Source organism: Sus scrofa, chromosome X (assembly GCF_054392235.1).
Source record: "Sus scrofa isolate SSC_HxYL_T2T_F1_AM1 chromosome X, Sscrofa_HxYL_maternal_Yorkshire_Landrace_v2.0, whole genome shotgun sequence".
NCBI lineage: Eukaryota > Metazoa > Chordata > Mammalia > Artiodactyla > Suidae > Sus > Sus scrofa.
This window is the reverse complement of record NC_139401.1, coordinates 7,924,134-7,940,000: the sequence shown is the minus strand read 5'-3', so window position 1 is coordinate 7,940,000 and position 15,867 is coordinate 7,924,134. Positions and strand designations below refer to the sequence as shown.

Sequence of the window (15,867 nt, the reverse complement as noted above, 5' to 3'; positions counted from 1 at the left end):
GAGTGGTGAGGGAGGACCCAGGAGTGGTGGGGGAGGGCCAGGAGTGGTGAGGGAGGGCCCAGGAGTGGTGGGGGAGGACCAGGAGTGGTGGGGGAGGACCCAGGAGTGGTGAGGGAGGACCCAGGAGTGGTGGGGGAGGGCCAGGAGTGGTGGGGGAGGACCCAGGAGTGGTGGGGGAGGGCCAGGAGTGGTGAGGGAGGGCCCAGGAGTGGTGGGGGAGGACCCAGGAGTGGTGAGGGAGGACCCAGGAGTGGTGGGGGAGGGCCAGGAGTGGTGAGGGAGGGCCCAGGAGTGGTGGGGGAGGACCAGGAGTGGTGGGGGAGGGCCCAGGAGTGGTGGGGGAGGACCCAGGAGTGGTGGGGGAGGGCCCAGGAGTGGTGGGGGAGGAGCCAGGAGTGGTGGGGGAGGACCCAGGAGTGGTGGGGGAGGGCCAGGAGTGGTGAGGGAGGACCCAGGAGTGGTGGGGGAGGGCCAGGAGTGGTGAGGGAGGGCCCAGGAGTGGTGGGGGAGGACCCAGGAGTGGTGAGGGAGGACCCAGGAGTGGTGGGGGAGGACCCAGGAGTGGTGGGGGAGGGCCCAGGAGTGGTGGGGGAGGACCCAGGAGTGGTGAGGGAGGACCCAGGAGTGGTGGGGGAGGGCCAGGAGTGGTGAGGGAGGGCCCAGGAGTGGTGGGGGAGGACCCAGGAGTGGTGGGGGAGGACCAGGAGTGGTGGGTGAGGAACCAGGAGTGGTGGGTGAGGACCAGGAGTGGTGGGTGAGGGCCCAGGAGTGGTGGGGGAGGAGCCAGGAGTGGTGGGGGAGGACCAGGAGTGGTGGGGGAGGAGCCAGGAGTGGTGGGGGAGGACCAGGAGTGGTGGGGGAGGAGCCAGGAGTGGTGGGGGAGGGCCAGGAGTGGTGGGGGAGGAGCCAGGAGTGGTGGGGGAGGGCCCAGGAGTGGTGAGGGAGGGCCCAGGAGTGGTGGGTGAGGACCCAGGAGTGGTGGGGGAGGACCAGGAGTGGTGGGGGAGGGCCCAGGAGTGGTGGGGGAGGAGCCAGGAGTGGTGGGGGAGGACCAGGAGTGGTGGGGGAGGAGCCAGGAGTGGTGGGGGAGGAGCCAGGAGTGGTGGGGGAGGACCAGGAGTGGTGGGGGAGGGCCCAGGAGTGGTGGGGGAGGAGCCAGGAGTGGTGGGGGAGGACCAGGAGTGGTGGGGGAGGAGCCAGGAGTGGTGGGGGAGGACCAGGAGTGGTGGGGGAGGACCAGGAGTGGTGGGGGAGGAGCCAGGAGTGGTGGGGGAGGAGCCAGGAGTGGTGGGGGAGGGCCCAGGAGTGGTGGGGGAGGGCCCAGGAGTGGTAGGGACTGGAGAACCTGTGAAAGAGTGCACCCTACAGCATCCACGGTTAGGTTTATAGCGTCCAGCTGCCTTGTGTAATGGGCCCAGAGTTCTGGAACCCGAATGACATTTTCTCTTGACAAAAAGTAGGGTCAGCTATTAATTTTTTTTTTCAGGAGTGTAACGCGTTCACCTACAACTTTGCCGAGGAAATCCGAAGGCAGTGGTTTGGAGCAGTAACCCCCGGCTATGATTTCATGGGCCGATTGAGGTATATACATAGTCCACCCCGCCACACCCCCCATAAAAGCATGTGAAAACAGAGCATGTCCTGGATAGTCTGTCGCAAGCTCAGTCAGCGTTCCCTCTGCTGAAATGTTTACAGGGCGGTCAGTAATTAAAGGTGAATCGTGCCATGTGTGGTCCAGCCACTCAAGAAGGCTGTTCTCCCCACTCACCCCAGCACGCTGGCAACCCCACCCCCACCCCAGATGGTGATGGTTCTAATCCTCAGGCCAGAACGACCCCACCTGCTAGTTTATTAAAGGGAAACATCTGCCCGGGTGGTGGTTGTTAACCTGAGGGGCTGTGGGTGGCTGGTTTCCCTGGTAACAGATGAGCCAACCTCTCATCAGTTGCCAATTTCCCTTATAAACGGTAGTCTCCTTCTCCCCCAGCCCAGGTTGTTGCTACGTTCAGCCTGCTTTCTCCCGCACCCTGGGGTGTTGCTCCATTTTTCTTGGACCCTTTTGCTCTAGATGTGTAAGGTTCCCCCATGCAGTAAACCATCGGTGTCCCTGTCGCTGTCTCTGGGCTCTTCCTTGGGTCTCCAGCCTGTGGGGTGCAGCCCACCTGGGGTCCCGTCTCCTCCTCCAGGAGTGGAATGGAGTCGATTCTCCCTCCCAACGCGCACGAGCTGGCCCACCACCGCCTCCACGTGTCCATCACCAGCACCAGGACCAGAGAGAACTACCTGGTCTCCAGCTTTCCCTCCAGAGAGGACCTCATTCAGGTAAGGGGCGCATTTCTCCTTGGCGGAAGTCCGCAAGCGCTGCTGGGCACCCTTCTCCCCTGCGCGGAGCAGCCCAGTGTCGTAAGATCCTGCCTTGTACATCATGCCTGGGAGGTGCTCCCTAAGTCAGCTGGCTGAGAAGCGGACCCACCTCCAGGCAGGCAGCTCCCAGAAACCTCCAAAGCAGCTCAGTGTTTTTCTTTGTGACTAGCAGCACGCATACTTAGCTCTGTAGCAGTAACAGGTCCTTACTCTGGTGCGGGTAATACTTTGCTGTTTATGGAAGACCTCGTACATGTGCTGTTTTCTTTTCTTTTTTTTTTTTTTTGGCTTTTTACAGCTGCACCTGCAGTGCATGGAAGTTCCCAGGCTAGGGGTTGAATCAGAGCTGCAGCTGCCGGCCTGCACCTCAGCCACAGCAATGCAAGATCCAAGCGGCATCTGCAACCTCCACCACAGCTCACAATAATGCCGGATCCTTAACCCACTGAGTGAGGCCAGGGATTGAACCTGCCTCCTCGTGGATACTAGTCAGATTCGTTACCGCTCAGCCATGAGGGGAACTGCAGTGCATGTGCTATTGTATGTAGTCCCTCCATAAATCAGGCAGGACCTGTGTGATTACTGTCATTTCGTTGCTTTGGGAGCAGAAGAAATGGGCGGAAGGATTTCACAGGACACACCCCAAGCTGTACTGATGACCGGAGGGAATCCAGGTCTCAGCTCTTCCTTCTCATGTTCCTTTCATTTCTTCCGTTTTGTTTTCAAGCCCTTTTTATCCAAACACAGGTGCAAGTTGGTTGGTTGAGAATTGATCATCTCTGGGAGATGCTTCAGTTGATCTGCAGAGAAAGCCCAGTTGCTCAGTAGTACAGTAAATATTTTAAAATTGGAAGAGGTGCTTTTTTCGTAGAAAAGCCAGGGGATGTTTCTCTTTGTCCTTTTGTGGGAATCCTAGCCAGCCTTAGGTGATGCAGAGAACATGTGTTTCGATACAGCGGAAGGTGATAGATGAATCGTGAGCGCTGCACGTTCCACCCGAAGTACATGATAAATGCGTTGATTTTTTTACTATCGACTCTCACTCTGCAGGTTTTGCATTCAAACGATATGATGTGAAATGCTTAATGAGATGTTGAACTGACAAGTCAAATTACTTTGTGACTTAAGGGATTAGAATATTTTCACTTGGTGTGCCAATTACGCCAGCCTCTTGCTTAAACATTAAGTCGTTCCAGCTTAGAAAAAGAATTGTTCTATAATGTCATTTACAGTCTTAGGTAGTCTTAAAAAATGTAAAGAGTGTGTGAGTTATCATGAGCATCAACACCCATACTGATAGGTCAGGCTCTCGGTGGATTAGAATGCCTGTCTGGCTTGTAAGGGGACAAGATGCTGTCATCATATCAAAAAACACGAGTTGGGGGAGTTGCCCCTGTGGCGGGATAGGTTAAGAATCCAACTACCACTGGGGAGGGGAAGGTGAGTCAAGGATACAATGTTGCCACAGCTGTGGCTCAGATTCCATCCCTGGGACCTTCCATGTGCTGAGGGTGCAAGCGGAAAGGAAAAAAAGAAGGGAGTTCTACCCACAGCCACTGCCTTTTCATTGAGTCTGTCCCTGGCTCCTCTGTATCTGTGTGTCAGCGGCAGAGCCTCTGAGGTTTTTTTATCCTCCTCCCCCACCCCCCACTTAGCCCTGGGCTGCATACTGTGTATCTTACAGCTCTGTTTACTTAGTTTCTGTCTGTCTTCCTTCACTAGAAAGGAAGCTCCAGGGGGGCAGGGACGGCTCTGCTCTGTCCACTGCTGTCGTCTCCGCCCCTGGCACAGTGCCAGCTCCATCAGCGTGTTCCGTGAATGAGTGCGAAGGAATAAACCAGGGAACTGAGGTGGTATCACTTGAAAGAACAGAGAAACTGGATCCTCGACGTTCAGTGATCTGAGCAGAAGGGTTGAGCTAGTTCCTGGCCCAGCTGGGATCACAGTCCAGGTCACTTGAGAGCCCTGCCCTACCCCATACACATCGCCCTCCCCCGCTCGACTGCTCTCACGGGGAGCAGTCGATTGAGGAAGATGCCCCAGAGGTGTGTGTACACAGACCCTGGGACCCGTGAATGTGGCTTCTCACGGCAAAAGGGATTGTGTGGATGTGATGATAACTGAGGGTCCTGAGGTGGGGAGGGTTACCGGGCAGACCCAAACTCAGCACGCGTGTCCTTAAAAGTGGAGACCCCGCTGGTTGTGAGACCGGAGGGCACTAAGGCAGCCCCCGAGGCAGAAGGACCTCAGTCCTACAGCCGATGGAACTGTCATCCACCAATGCTTGAATGAGCAGATAGCGGACTCCCCCCAGAGCCCCGAGAAGGCATGCAGCCTGACGCACAGCTGGACGTTTGCCTGGCTGAGACACGGGCTGGATCCGGACCCCAGGACCAGACCCCAGGATCATCCATCTGTGTTGTTCTAGCCTCTGCCTTTGTGGTAACTTGTCACGGCAGCAATAGCCAACAACTGCAATAAGCAAACATGACTGTTTTTTTTTTTTTTTTTTTTGGCTTTGTTTTGGATAATAACTATTCGGAGAATTGGTATAATTACTTGAGTTCATTGAACAGGAGAGAAATGGCTGACACAAATGTGTAATACCTTGTAAGGAGAATAATTGAATAATTAACACGTATCCTGGGGTACACGAGAAGCATTTTAAATGTTCAGCAGACTGCTCTAACCTTCTGAAGAAACTCCAAGGAAGGATGGCTAACGCCTTGACCACAGATGGTGGCTGTAAAAATGCATGCAGTAGATGCTTGGAGTGTTTGCGAAGCCTCTAGTCCAGAGAGGAGTCTGGTGAAGCCTAGAGGAAGGAGGCGGGAAGTGCATGAAGAGCAAATCAAATAGACCCGAGCTCTGGGGAATGACCATCTGTGAGCCAATGAAAGGGGCTGCAGGGGTGGTGATTCTGACTGCCCCGGTCAGGGTGGGAGAGAGAGGAAAGCCTCGTGCCCCGCCCCCCCACCTCCTTAGCTAGAGACCCAGGGGCTCTGAGATCAGGGGTCAGGACCAGAGGCAGCCCACCGTGTGTACCTGCTGCTTGCTGGGAGCTGGGCATGCCAGCTCTCATCCCACAGCCTTGGGTTGGTTGTCTGTCATCAGGGAAGTCTGTAGGCACTTGGAAAAGAGATGAAAATTTAACATCCGAGGTTCCACACGGCTCAAACCAGGCAGTAGCCAATATAGGAATGTGGGAGAGGACTGATGCCAGTGAATTTTATTGACAGCTTGTTTATTCTCTTAATGACTAGTTAGGTTTCTTTTTTTTCCTTTTTCTTTTTTGCCTTTTTAGGGCTGCACCTGTGGCATACAGAGGTTCCCAGGCTAGAGGTAGAATTGGAGCTGCAGCTGCCAGCCTATACCACAGCCACAGAAATGCCATATCCAAGCCGAGTCTGCACCCTAAACCACGCCAGAGCCGTAAGCCAGTGAGGGAGGCCAGGGATTGAACCTGCATCCTCATGGATACTGGTTGGATTTGTTATCAATGAGCCACAACCAGAACTCCACTAGCTAGGTTTCTTTTAAGGCCAGGCTCTTCATGATCCACCAGCTGACGGCTGCTGCCTCTGATTACAGACAGGGTGTCTGTGTACCGGAAAATCCCGGTAGAACCCTGCATCTTCCAACGCGCGCCTGGGTGTCTGTCTTGTGCCACGACGTCTTGCGTTATCAAGGGTTCTCTGTGCATCTCCCAGTGTTCATGTTTCAGCCTGCCGTTCCCTGGCTGCGTCTTCTGAGGGTAGTGGTGTCGGAGCCTCCGTTTTCTCAGTGTGAAGTGGAGAGAAGCAGTTCCTCTGTTACTAGAGTGAGTCAATTGAAAAAAATCCTGTAAAAGGGCGCTTGAAACAGTCAAGCTCTATAAGCACGTTGATGACAGAAAAGCTTGAGTACGTTAAAAACAACTAAGATAATAAGCCACACACACGACTGGTCGGCATCCCGATGTGGCTGTTAGGAGAGTTTAAGGTCCCGGCTTTCTTTGCGCAACCTGGGTGGGGTTCCCCCTGTTAACTATTGTATTTCTGTTTCCCTTCCCTTCTTGGTGCTGAAGCAGTGTGCTCCCCTGCATCTGTAAAACCTCAGGAAATGGATGACTGCCGAGTTTGGCTGCCTTGAGGCATCCAACGTTACAGCTCTTCACCATGAGCCCTTTTATTTTATTTTGTTCCCTTTTCGAGGGCCACTCCCATGGCATATGGAGGTTCCCAAGCTAGGGGTCTAATCAGCGCTGTAGCCACTGGCCTATGCCACAGCCACAGCAACATGGGATCCGAGCTGCGTATGCAACCTACACCACAGCTCACGGCAACGCCGGATCCTCAACCCACTGAGCAAGGCCAGGGATCCAACCGGCAACCTCATGGTTCCTAGTTGGATTTGTTAACCACTGAGCCATGACAAAAACTCCACCGTGAGCCCTTTTAAAAAATGGTACTTGGATGTGATGATACATACTTAATTTCATTTTGGGTGGCATTAAAAAAAAATCATTCTTTCATCTCATAGCTGCAAGAATAGCTCATTATTTCCTGAAAACCTCTGCTGACCAATGATGTGGTCCAAAGACTCATCGGATTTGGGATTGGATTTCTATAGTATCCGTAGTATATCTTACGTCCATGGTGACTTAATCGAGTGCTATGGTCTGAATGTTTGTGTCCCCTCCCCTCAGTTCCTGTGTTGAAATCTTAACCCCGCATAGGATGATATTTGGTGGAGGTGGGGGGGGGCTTTGGAAGCTGATGAGCTCACAGGGGTGGAGCCCTTGTGAATGGGATTAGTGCCCTTATAGAAGAAGACCCAGAGCGCCCCCTTCTGTCCAGTGAGGATGCAGAAGTGGGTTCTTGGCAGACACTCAATCTGCCTTGATCTTGGACTTGTGGGATTTCACAAGTGTGACAAAGTTGCTGTTGCTTCTAAACCACCCCATCTGTGGTATTTTGTTGGAGCAGCCTGAACAGTGTAAGGCAAGAAATTAGTCTTGAGAACTAAGGATGCTGCTGTAACAAATACCTCCACAGTGTAGAAGTGGCTTTGGAGTAACAGCCAGAGGCTCAAAGAGTCGTGAGGAGCTTGGTGGAAAAAGCATTGCTGTAGGTAATTGAGGTGAGGACTCAGAAGGAAAACAGTAAGCCCTAGAGACAGCCTCCATCATCTCAGAAAAATCCGGACAGCAAAAGCCGTGTTGATGAGGTCTCAGATGGAAACACATTTTATCAGACAATTGGAGAAAGGCCGTGTTTGTTCGAAGCTGACAAAGAATAGCAGCATGATGTTGTGCTGTGCTCATGTTTGGTGGGTGGTAGAACTTGTGAGCCATGACACTGGGTATTTGATGCAATTTCTAAGCAAAATACGGAAGAAGCGGCCTGATGTCTCTTGATCGCTTATCGTAAAGTGCGAGAAGAGAGACCTGCCTGAAAAGATGGAATTGTTCCTTAAAAGCAAAGCAGAACTTAAAGATTGGGAACCTTCTCAGCCTCTCTATATTTATCGGGAAGGATGAGGAAGGTCTGGCCAGGTGGCGAGATCATCACGGGATAAGGAGATGAGCTTGGCTATCTAGACAGAAGCCAGGACCTATGGTCCACTATGTGGAAGAAGGCCGTTCAGAGATCATCAGGGCAGCTCCTGGCATCAGAGGCCCCCAAGTGCCAGGATCCCAGCCAGCACCAGGCACTGCAGAGACCTCCCCCTAGGACAGGGGGAAGACCCCACCCCGACCTCATTCATAACCCCGGACTGTGGAACAGTGATCCCAGCCCTGGGGAGCCGCTGCCGGGAGACCCAGGCACAGAGGCAAATACTAGTCATGGATACTTAGCAAGTCCTTTGTTTGTGGGCCTTTTGCATATTGTTTCCATTGTCCATGTGTGTCTGTCTTTGTTTTGTTTCCTTTTTATGACCACACCTGCGGCATATGGAGGTCCCCTGGCTAAGGGTCAAATCAGGGCTGCAGCTGCCGGCCTACACCACAGCCACACCAACACGGGATCTGAGCTGCCTCTGAGACCTACGCTGCAGCTTGTGGCAACAGCAGATCCTGAACCCCCTGAGCGAGGCCTGCATGCTCACAGATACATCCTCACAGATACCGGTCGAGGTCTTAACCCTCTGGGCCACAGTGGGAACTCCTGCTTGTGTACATCTTGCAGATCAACGCCTTGTTTTAAGGTCCAGATTTTATTCGGGGCTGTTTTTCCTCAGAAGGAAACAGGCCATCAGGAAATCCAAACCCCTTTTAATACTAGCTTTCCACAAAGCATACTTGGGGAGCAGGACATCACCCCGACAGCTCAGCAGAAAAGATTTTGAAATGAACCAAGGCCCAGAAGGGTAGTGTCCTGTCCTTGTCTGAATTGGTACACATGACTGAATGTGTGTTTACAAGCAGCTGCAGCATCTGCTCTGAGACGGCCTCTGACATTCCTGAATGCTCCTTGATATGTACGCCCTGAAAACATTGATGACGAATGGTGACCCTCTTGGGAAGAAGAACCGAGGCTCCCTTGCTCCCCTGTCTTCCATCTCCCTGCTCACGGCCAGCATGGTCACGGCAAGGTCTTCTCCCATTCAGCCTTGGAACGGTGAAATAAGGACTGCATTTAAGACGGGTCATGATCTCGGGAAGACTGAGGAAGATAAATTCAAATCTGTCTTTGAATTTCAACGACACCAGCAGGTTCCGAGGAAACCGCCAGATCCTCATTAAATTCCACAGTCAGCTCGAGGCATCACCTGTAACTTGGGGAGACTCTATTCGCTAAGGAAGCCAGACCACATAATTTTCTAAATACCCCTTTTCTCTGAACTATAAAATGAAAAGAGTTTGTCCAAACATGTATTGAATACATGCTTGGCAGTGTTGTCTACAGTTGCTACAGGAAGCCACTAACTGTTATTTTTATCCTTGTGTGTTTGGTGAGAAGGAAACAGGATCCAAATCCATGGTTTAACCACGTGGGAGTTCCCATGGTGCCTCAGCAGGTTAAGAACCCAACTAATATCCATGAGAATGTGGGTTCCATCCCTGGCCTTGCTCGGTCTAAGGATCCAGTGTTTTCGCAAGCTGCGGGATAGGTTGCAGATGTGGCGTTGGTGTGGCTGTGGTGTAGACCAGTAGCTGCAGCTCCGATTCCACCCCTAGCCTGGGAACTTGCATATGCTGTGGGTGTGGCCCTAAAAAGTAAACGAAGCAAAGGAAAAAAAAAAAGAAAATACATGTAATACTTAACGTGCTGGGTCAAGTGATGGGGCAGGAACAGTGGGCTTCTGCCTTCTCTGCCCATGTTCTCAACCCAGATGGTCTCCAGATTCCGCCTACTGTCCAGGGTGCTTAGACACGCCTGCTCGAGAACCACTGCTCTGGGTGTGTAGGGATGTATGTATTGGTTAGAAAAATTTCATTGGCGCAAGGAGGCAAGAGAAAGAGGATATTGAGGCATAATATTTCATCAACTACCCTTACACTGTCAGTCTTTTGCCTCCCTTTGTAGAAAATCCCATTTGTTTGCAATAAGATGGCCGTAAGCCCAGCAAAGCCGCTTACCTCCTAACTATGGAAAGCTCATTTCCCCACTAACGTGAGTTTGCTATACAAATCAGCAGCCCATATCAACTGTGACAGAACAAATACCTTGATTTGGGGGGAAGTGAAGGGTATTTTCCAGTTCGCTGCCCTCTTCATATCAGCTCCAAGGATTCTTACTGTTATTATCTGGAGCAAAATAATTGGATAGCATTTTTCATCTAAACACCTCAAAGCATTAACTTGTAAACTTCACTTTATACCTTGACACATAATTCTGGTTGTAAGGGTACTGACTTTTGTTTTGTTTTTGTATTTCCAGGCCACATGTCTGTGTAGCAGAATAAACTAAGTCATTGTGTTTATGGAGTGGCTTTGGTTGCTTAAAAACCTCTGAGGGCCGTCATTGCCCAACATGTGTACTAGCCACAGAATGTGCGTTATTACGGGGCTGCAGGGCTGCATTTTGCAGAATAACTTCTTAAAATAGTTCCGTGGCGCATGCAGAACCTACATGGGGTCTGTAATTATTTTTATTTTTATTTTTTTTACGGAGGAGCCAGTGGTGATCGTGCCAGCTTAGGGTGAAGGCAGTGACCATAACTGTGAACAGTCTTGCTCTGAAAACCACTCCGCTGCCCACATCAGGGCCATCGGGTGTGGACCGCGTTGGGCCTGCATATGCCTGGATGCCATCCTGTCTGCCCTCCACATTGACGCGGTTTCCACAAACCCCCAGAAGGGGCCGTGCACTCCTGCCTCCCTCCTTGTGGGACGGCTGTGGGTGATGTGGAAGCAGCCTGTCCCGTCACGTCCCCCACAGAAAGCACCAATCTTAAGATCAACACTTTGGTTGGGGCACGTCTGTGTTGACCCTTTTCAGACGGCCGGGAGGAAATCTCGTGCAAGGTCATCCCTGTGTCTTGGCCTAGTGCTCTGCTTCCCTCCGAGTCCTTAATACCCACATGCCCCGTCACACAGGGCCCAGACAGCGTGCACCTGTTTCGCGCACCCCGCGCCAGCCTGGCACAGCAGAGTTGTGCACCCCCCCTTGGCATTGTCCCTTTGTCTTTGCTGCCACAGTGCCTGGGCTGGGCTTTCGCACCACTGACGTTGCTTCGACTGCAGCCTCACGCCCTCCGTGCTCCTGGGGCCAGGCCCGTGGCCGTGGGGGCTGTGGCATCCAAGACCCCTCCCCTGTCCTCTGTCCTGTAGCAGTCGTGTCCTGCTGGTGACTGGGTCTGTCATTTCGTTGCCCTTCGGAATAAATCAGCTTTTGAGAGCTGACCTCAGAAATCGTACTTAACAACCTTGTTTCTACCGGGGAAAGGCCGACTTATCTCTCGAGAATTCTAAATAAATGATTTCCAAATCAGCTTTGGGGCCATAATCCATTTCTGAATAATAGATGCTGGGGGGAAAAAAAATCTCATGAAATCTTTGACAGCAGACGTAGAGTCTTCATTTAACAGTTGAAGGGCTGCAGTTTAAATATTCAGTATCTCCTGCTGTATCTTTCCAAAGAGAACACTAGTGACTTGGAAGTAACGTTGCAAAGCAAAGCATGTACCTGTCAGAAAAGCTCCAGGACCCACCTTCTCCAGGGGGAAGAAAAGGTAGTATTTTAAACGGCAATCTTTTTTGACTGTTTAAATGGCACATAGAGTGTCATCAGTGCCCACACTCACCACTGTCTCATTATGGATCCAGGCCATGTCCCTGGCACATGAAATGCATTCCTCCCTCAGTGAGATCCTGGCAACGTAATTTAGAACATCCCCGAGCGGCAGGCTAACCTCCCCTGTAATAACCAGAGGCGTTTGTTCCTCTGGAAGACAGAGTGAAACTTTAAAATGATGCTTACTAGAGTTCCCATCGTGGCGCAGCAGAAACGAATCCAACTAGGAACCACGAGGTTGCAGGTTCGATCCCTGGCCTCGCTCAGTGGGTGAAGGATCCAGCGTTGCCATGAGCTGTGGTGTAGGTCGCAGATGCGGCTCGGATCTGGCATTGCTGTGGCTGTGGTGTAGGCTGGCGGCTGCAGCTCCAATTGGACCCCTAACCTGGGAACTTCCATGTGCTGCAGGTGCGGCCCTAAAAAGACAAAAGACCAAAAAAAAAAAAAAAAAGATGCTTGATGCTTACAGTGTGGAGGAGAGCATTGTAAATACCTTACTTAAAATTGCATTGTAAAGAACTCATCTGCAATAAACTGCAAACCCTCAGGAATTTAGACTTACCTGGACATTGATTTTATATCAACTCCGCTGTCTACAATTAAATGCCAGTTTTACTCAGGAGCAGTTGACGGAGTCAAATATGATAAATCATGCCTCTCTCTCTCTCTATCTCAGGTCTTTTCTGATATTAAACATTGTTATCTTCTATTTAAGTGTGTCCTGTAGTACACTTGAAATAGGTGGAACTTGATGGCATTTTCACAGTACACTTTTGTGTGTTTAAACAACTATAATTTGATGGTAGGTGCCATGAAATAGATCATGGCTTGCCACTGGCCCCTCTCACAAGTGGTGTCTTCCCTTTGTCCATCTAGGTCCTGTTGGCTAGTAGCTTCGTGCCCATTTACGCGGGACTGAGACCAGTGGCGTACCGCGGGCAGGTAATGTGCTGAAACTGACCAATTATCCGTAGTTCCCTTCTGCATACATTGCCTGTGAAAGATCCAATTTTGTGATATTCTGGTAGCTCGAACTCTCTAGGACCTTTTAAAATATTTTTGCTTTTTAGGGCTACACCTGTGGCTTATGGACGTTTCCAGGCTACGGGTTGAATTGGAGCTGCCACTGCAGGCCTACCCCACAGCTCACAGCAACACTGGATCCTTAACCCACTGAGCGAGGCCAGGGATCAAACCCGCGTCCTCATGGATACTAGTTGGGTTTTGTAACCCACTGAGCCAGAATGGGAACTGTGTCCCCCCGCCCATAGTTTTTTGTTTCTATCAAACAACAACAAAGTTGAGCTCAGGGGGCTGTGGTACCGGATCCTCAGGTCTGAGAATGATTGACTGGGACACTGCTTTTGTTCCTCTGTTAAGAAATGGTTACCTTTTTTCTAAAAAGTACATAAAGAAGAAAAAGATCTTATAAATGTGGAGTCCTGTTGATGTCCCCTTCTAGAAACAGCTAGAAGCAGAGCTGCTCCGTCAGGGCAGGGAAGGACATCAGGGCCCCCAAAGGAGTATGTTGACTCCCCCTTACCCCACCATGTCCCCCTGCTGGGAGCCAGCAGCCCCTCTTCTTCTAGGTCTTCTACTTAGACATGTGTCTGTCAAGGAGGGGCTGAAATATCCTTCCCTGGAGGAGAGCTGTCTTCCCGGCAGCAGGTGCTCCTGGAGGCAGGAGGCCAGCTCTCTTAGAGAACCTGAGAGGAAAGCCTCCACCTGCAGCCTGCTCTCAGCACGGCCCAGGGCTGTTCCAGCCAGGCCCCTCTGTATCCTCCACAGCCATTCACGAAAGCTCCCCATCCTACCCTAGCCACCCCTCCACAGCCGGCACACACCGTATAACCAGAGATGAATGTTTTGTAATTACATACACTATTAAACACCTCCTCGAGATCAGGCACACGTTCCTGGATGAATAAATGCCATTTGCTTTATGTATACGTTCCAGGTGTGTGTGGCTAGACGTGTACACAAGACGTATTCATAGCTGTCGCTTACTCATTCCCTTTTTCTCTCACTTTGAAGGCCCAGCGCAGAGCTTGCGCTCAAGGAATGGGTGGTCTCACAACCAAGGAATTGAATGTGCGAGTCTCTGTCGAGGCTGTGATTGGGGATCTGTCTGTGCTCTGACCTTGGCTGTCATCATGATTTTCTTTCTCTGAGTTTTCCTGATCATTCTGGCCCCTTTCTGTGCTTTTCGCAGGATTCTTGGCCCAGACCAGGCAGGCTACAAATGGTTGCCTAAAAGGGGCAGACATCTGGATATAATCCTAGGCGTGGGGTTGCTGGGTCTTAGGGTCGTTCTGTATTTAGTTTTCTGAGGAACCTCCATACTCTTCTCCCTAGTGGTTGTACCAATTTCCATTCCCACCAACCATGTAGGAAGGTTCCCTTTTCTCCACACCCTCTCCAGCATTTGGTTATGTGTAGACTTGCCAACGATGGCCATGCTGACTGGTGTGAGGTGGTACCTCACTGTCATTTTCTTTTGTGTTTCTCTATTAGTCAGTGATGTTGAGCACATTTTTTCATGGGTCTCTTGGCCATCCAGATGTCTTTTCTGGAGAAAGGTCTATTTAGGTCTTCAGCCCATTTTTCAATCGGGTTGTCTTTTTTGCTGTTGAGTTGTTGAGTTGTATGAGTAGTTTTTATATTTTGGAGATTACGCCCTAGTTACTTGTATCATTTGCAACTATTTTCTCCCATTCCATAGGTTGTCTTTTTTTTTTTTTTTTTTTAAGGGTCTCTTTTGCTCTGCATAAGCTTGTAAGTGTGATTAGGTCCCATTGGTTTATTTTGGTTTTTATTTCAGTTGCTTTGGGAGACTGACCCAAGAAAACATTTGTGCAGTTGTTGTCAGAGAGAGTTTTGCCTATATTCTCTTGTAGGACTTTTATCGTGTCTGGTCTTATGTTTAAGACTTTAAGCCATTTTGAGTTTATTTTTGTGCATGGTGGGAAGGTGTCTTCTAGTTTCGTTGATGTGCATGCGGCTGAACAGTTTTCCCAGCATCATTTGCTGAAGAGACTGCCTTTTTCCCCATTCTATGTTCTTACCTTCTTTGTCAAAGATAAACTGATGATAGGTGTCTGGGTTTATTTCTGGGTTCTCCATTCTGTTCCATTGCTCTATCTGTCTTGTTTTTGTACCAATACCACTATTTGCAGTAGCCAAGACATGGAAACAACCTAAGTGTCCAACGACAGATGAATGGATTAAGAAGATGTGGTGTATATACATAACGGAATACTACTCAGCCATAAAAAAGTGCCTTTTGCAGCAACACAGATGCAACTAGAGATTCTCATACTAAGTGAAGTAAGTCAGAAAAAGACAAATAGCATGTGATAGCACTCATAGGTGGGAATCCAAAATATGGCACAAATGCACCTATCTACATAAAAGAAACAAACTCATGCACATAGAGAACAGACTTGTGGTTGCCAAGAGAGGGGAAGGGAGTAGGAAGGATTGAGAGTTTGGGGTCAGTAGATGCAAACGATTGCGCTTGAAATGGGTAAGCAATGAGAGTCTGGGGAGTTCCCATGTGGCACAGTGGTAACAATCTGACTAGTATCCATGAGGCTGTAGGTTTGATTCCTGGCCTCTCTCAGTGGGTTAAGGATCCGGCGTTGCCATGGGCTGTGGTGTAGGTTGCAGACGCGGCTGAGATCCTGCATTGCTGTGGCTGTGGTGTAGGCTGTAGGTCCAGTTCAACCTCTAGCCTGAGAACTTTCCATATGCTACTGGTGTGGCCATTTAAAAAAAAAAAAAAAAAGGCGATGAGATTCTGCTGTATAGCTCATGGAACTATATCTGGTCATTGGTGATGGACCATAATGGATGATAATATGGAAAAAAAAGTGTATATATACGCGTGGGTGTATATATGTGTATATATATAACTGGGTTACTTTGCTGTACGGCAGAAATGGACAGAACATTGTAAATCAATGATAATAGAAAAAAATTTTTAATGGTAAAATTGCAGATGAGGAGGGGGAGTACAGAAAGGTGGACTTACTGGATGCGGTTGTGGAAATACAAAGGTGGAGAGCCTGAGACTGGACCGTTGGTCCACCTTGGACTGTCTTTGCTGGCCATATGCATGTTCTTATTTGTTTGTTGCTTCCAGTGATGGGCTTACATGCTGTAGGCTAAAACCCTCTTTGTGACCAGTTAGCATTGATTTGATTTGATTTATTTTTTATTTTTTAGCAACGTAAAATAATTTAAACATAAGCTTACGGAAAGCCAGGTGTCCTGTTTTGGG

The 15,867-nt window shown here is 50.2% G+C and overlaps 1 protein-coding gene across 21 annotated transcripts in view; it reads left to right on the top strand.

Moving 5' to 3' along the window:
* LOC146394455 (patatin-like phospholipase domain-containing protein 4) overlaps nt 1-15,867 on the top strand; it is an 81,474-nt gene that overhangs the window by 5,589 nt on the left and 60,018 nt on the right. For 13 of the 21 annotated variants that reach the window (XR_014834979.1, XR_014834977.1, XR_014834978.1 and 10 more), the window contains exons 3-5: nt 1,487-1,581; nt 2,187-2,322; nt 12,462-12,527. Coding sequence is in view for 9 of the 21 variants with exons in the window: in XM_085007115.1 (XP_084863241.1) it covers nt 1,487-1,581; nt 2,187-2,322; nt 12,462-12,527 (297 nt within the window). In the remaining 12 variants the exon portion in view is untranslated. Of the gene's footprint in view, nt 1-1,486; nt 1,582-1,990; nt 2,323-12,461; nt 12,528-15,867 lie in introns of those variants that run through there. The other 8 variants (XR_014834974.1, XR_014834975.1, XR_014834981.1 and 5 more) reach the window with 3 other exon arrangements.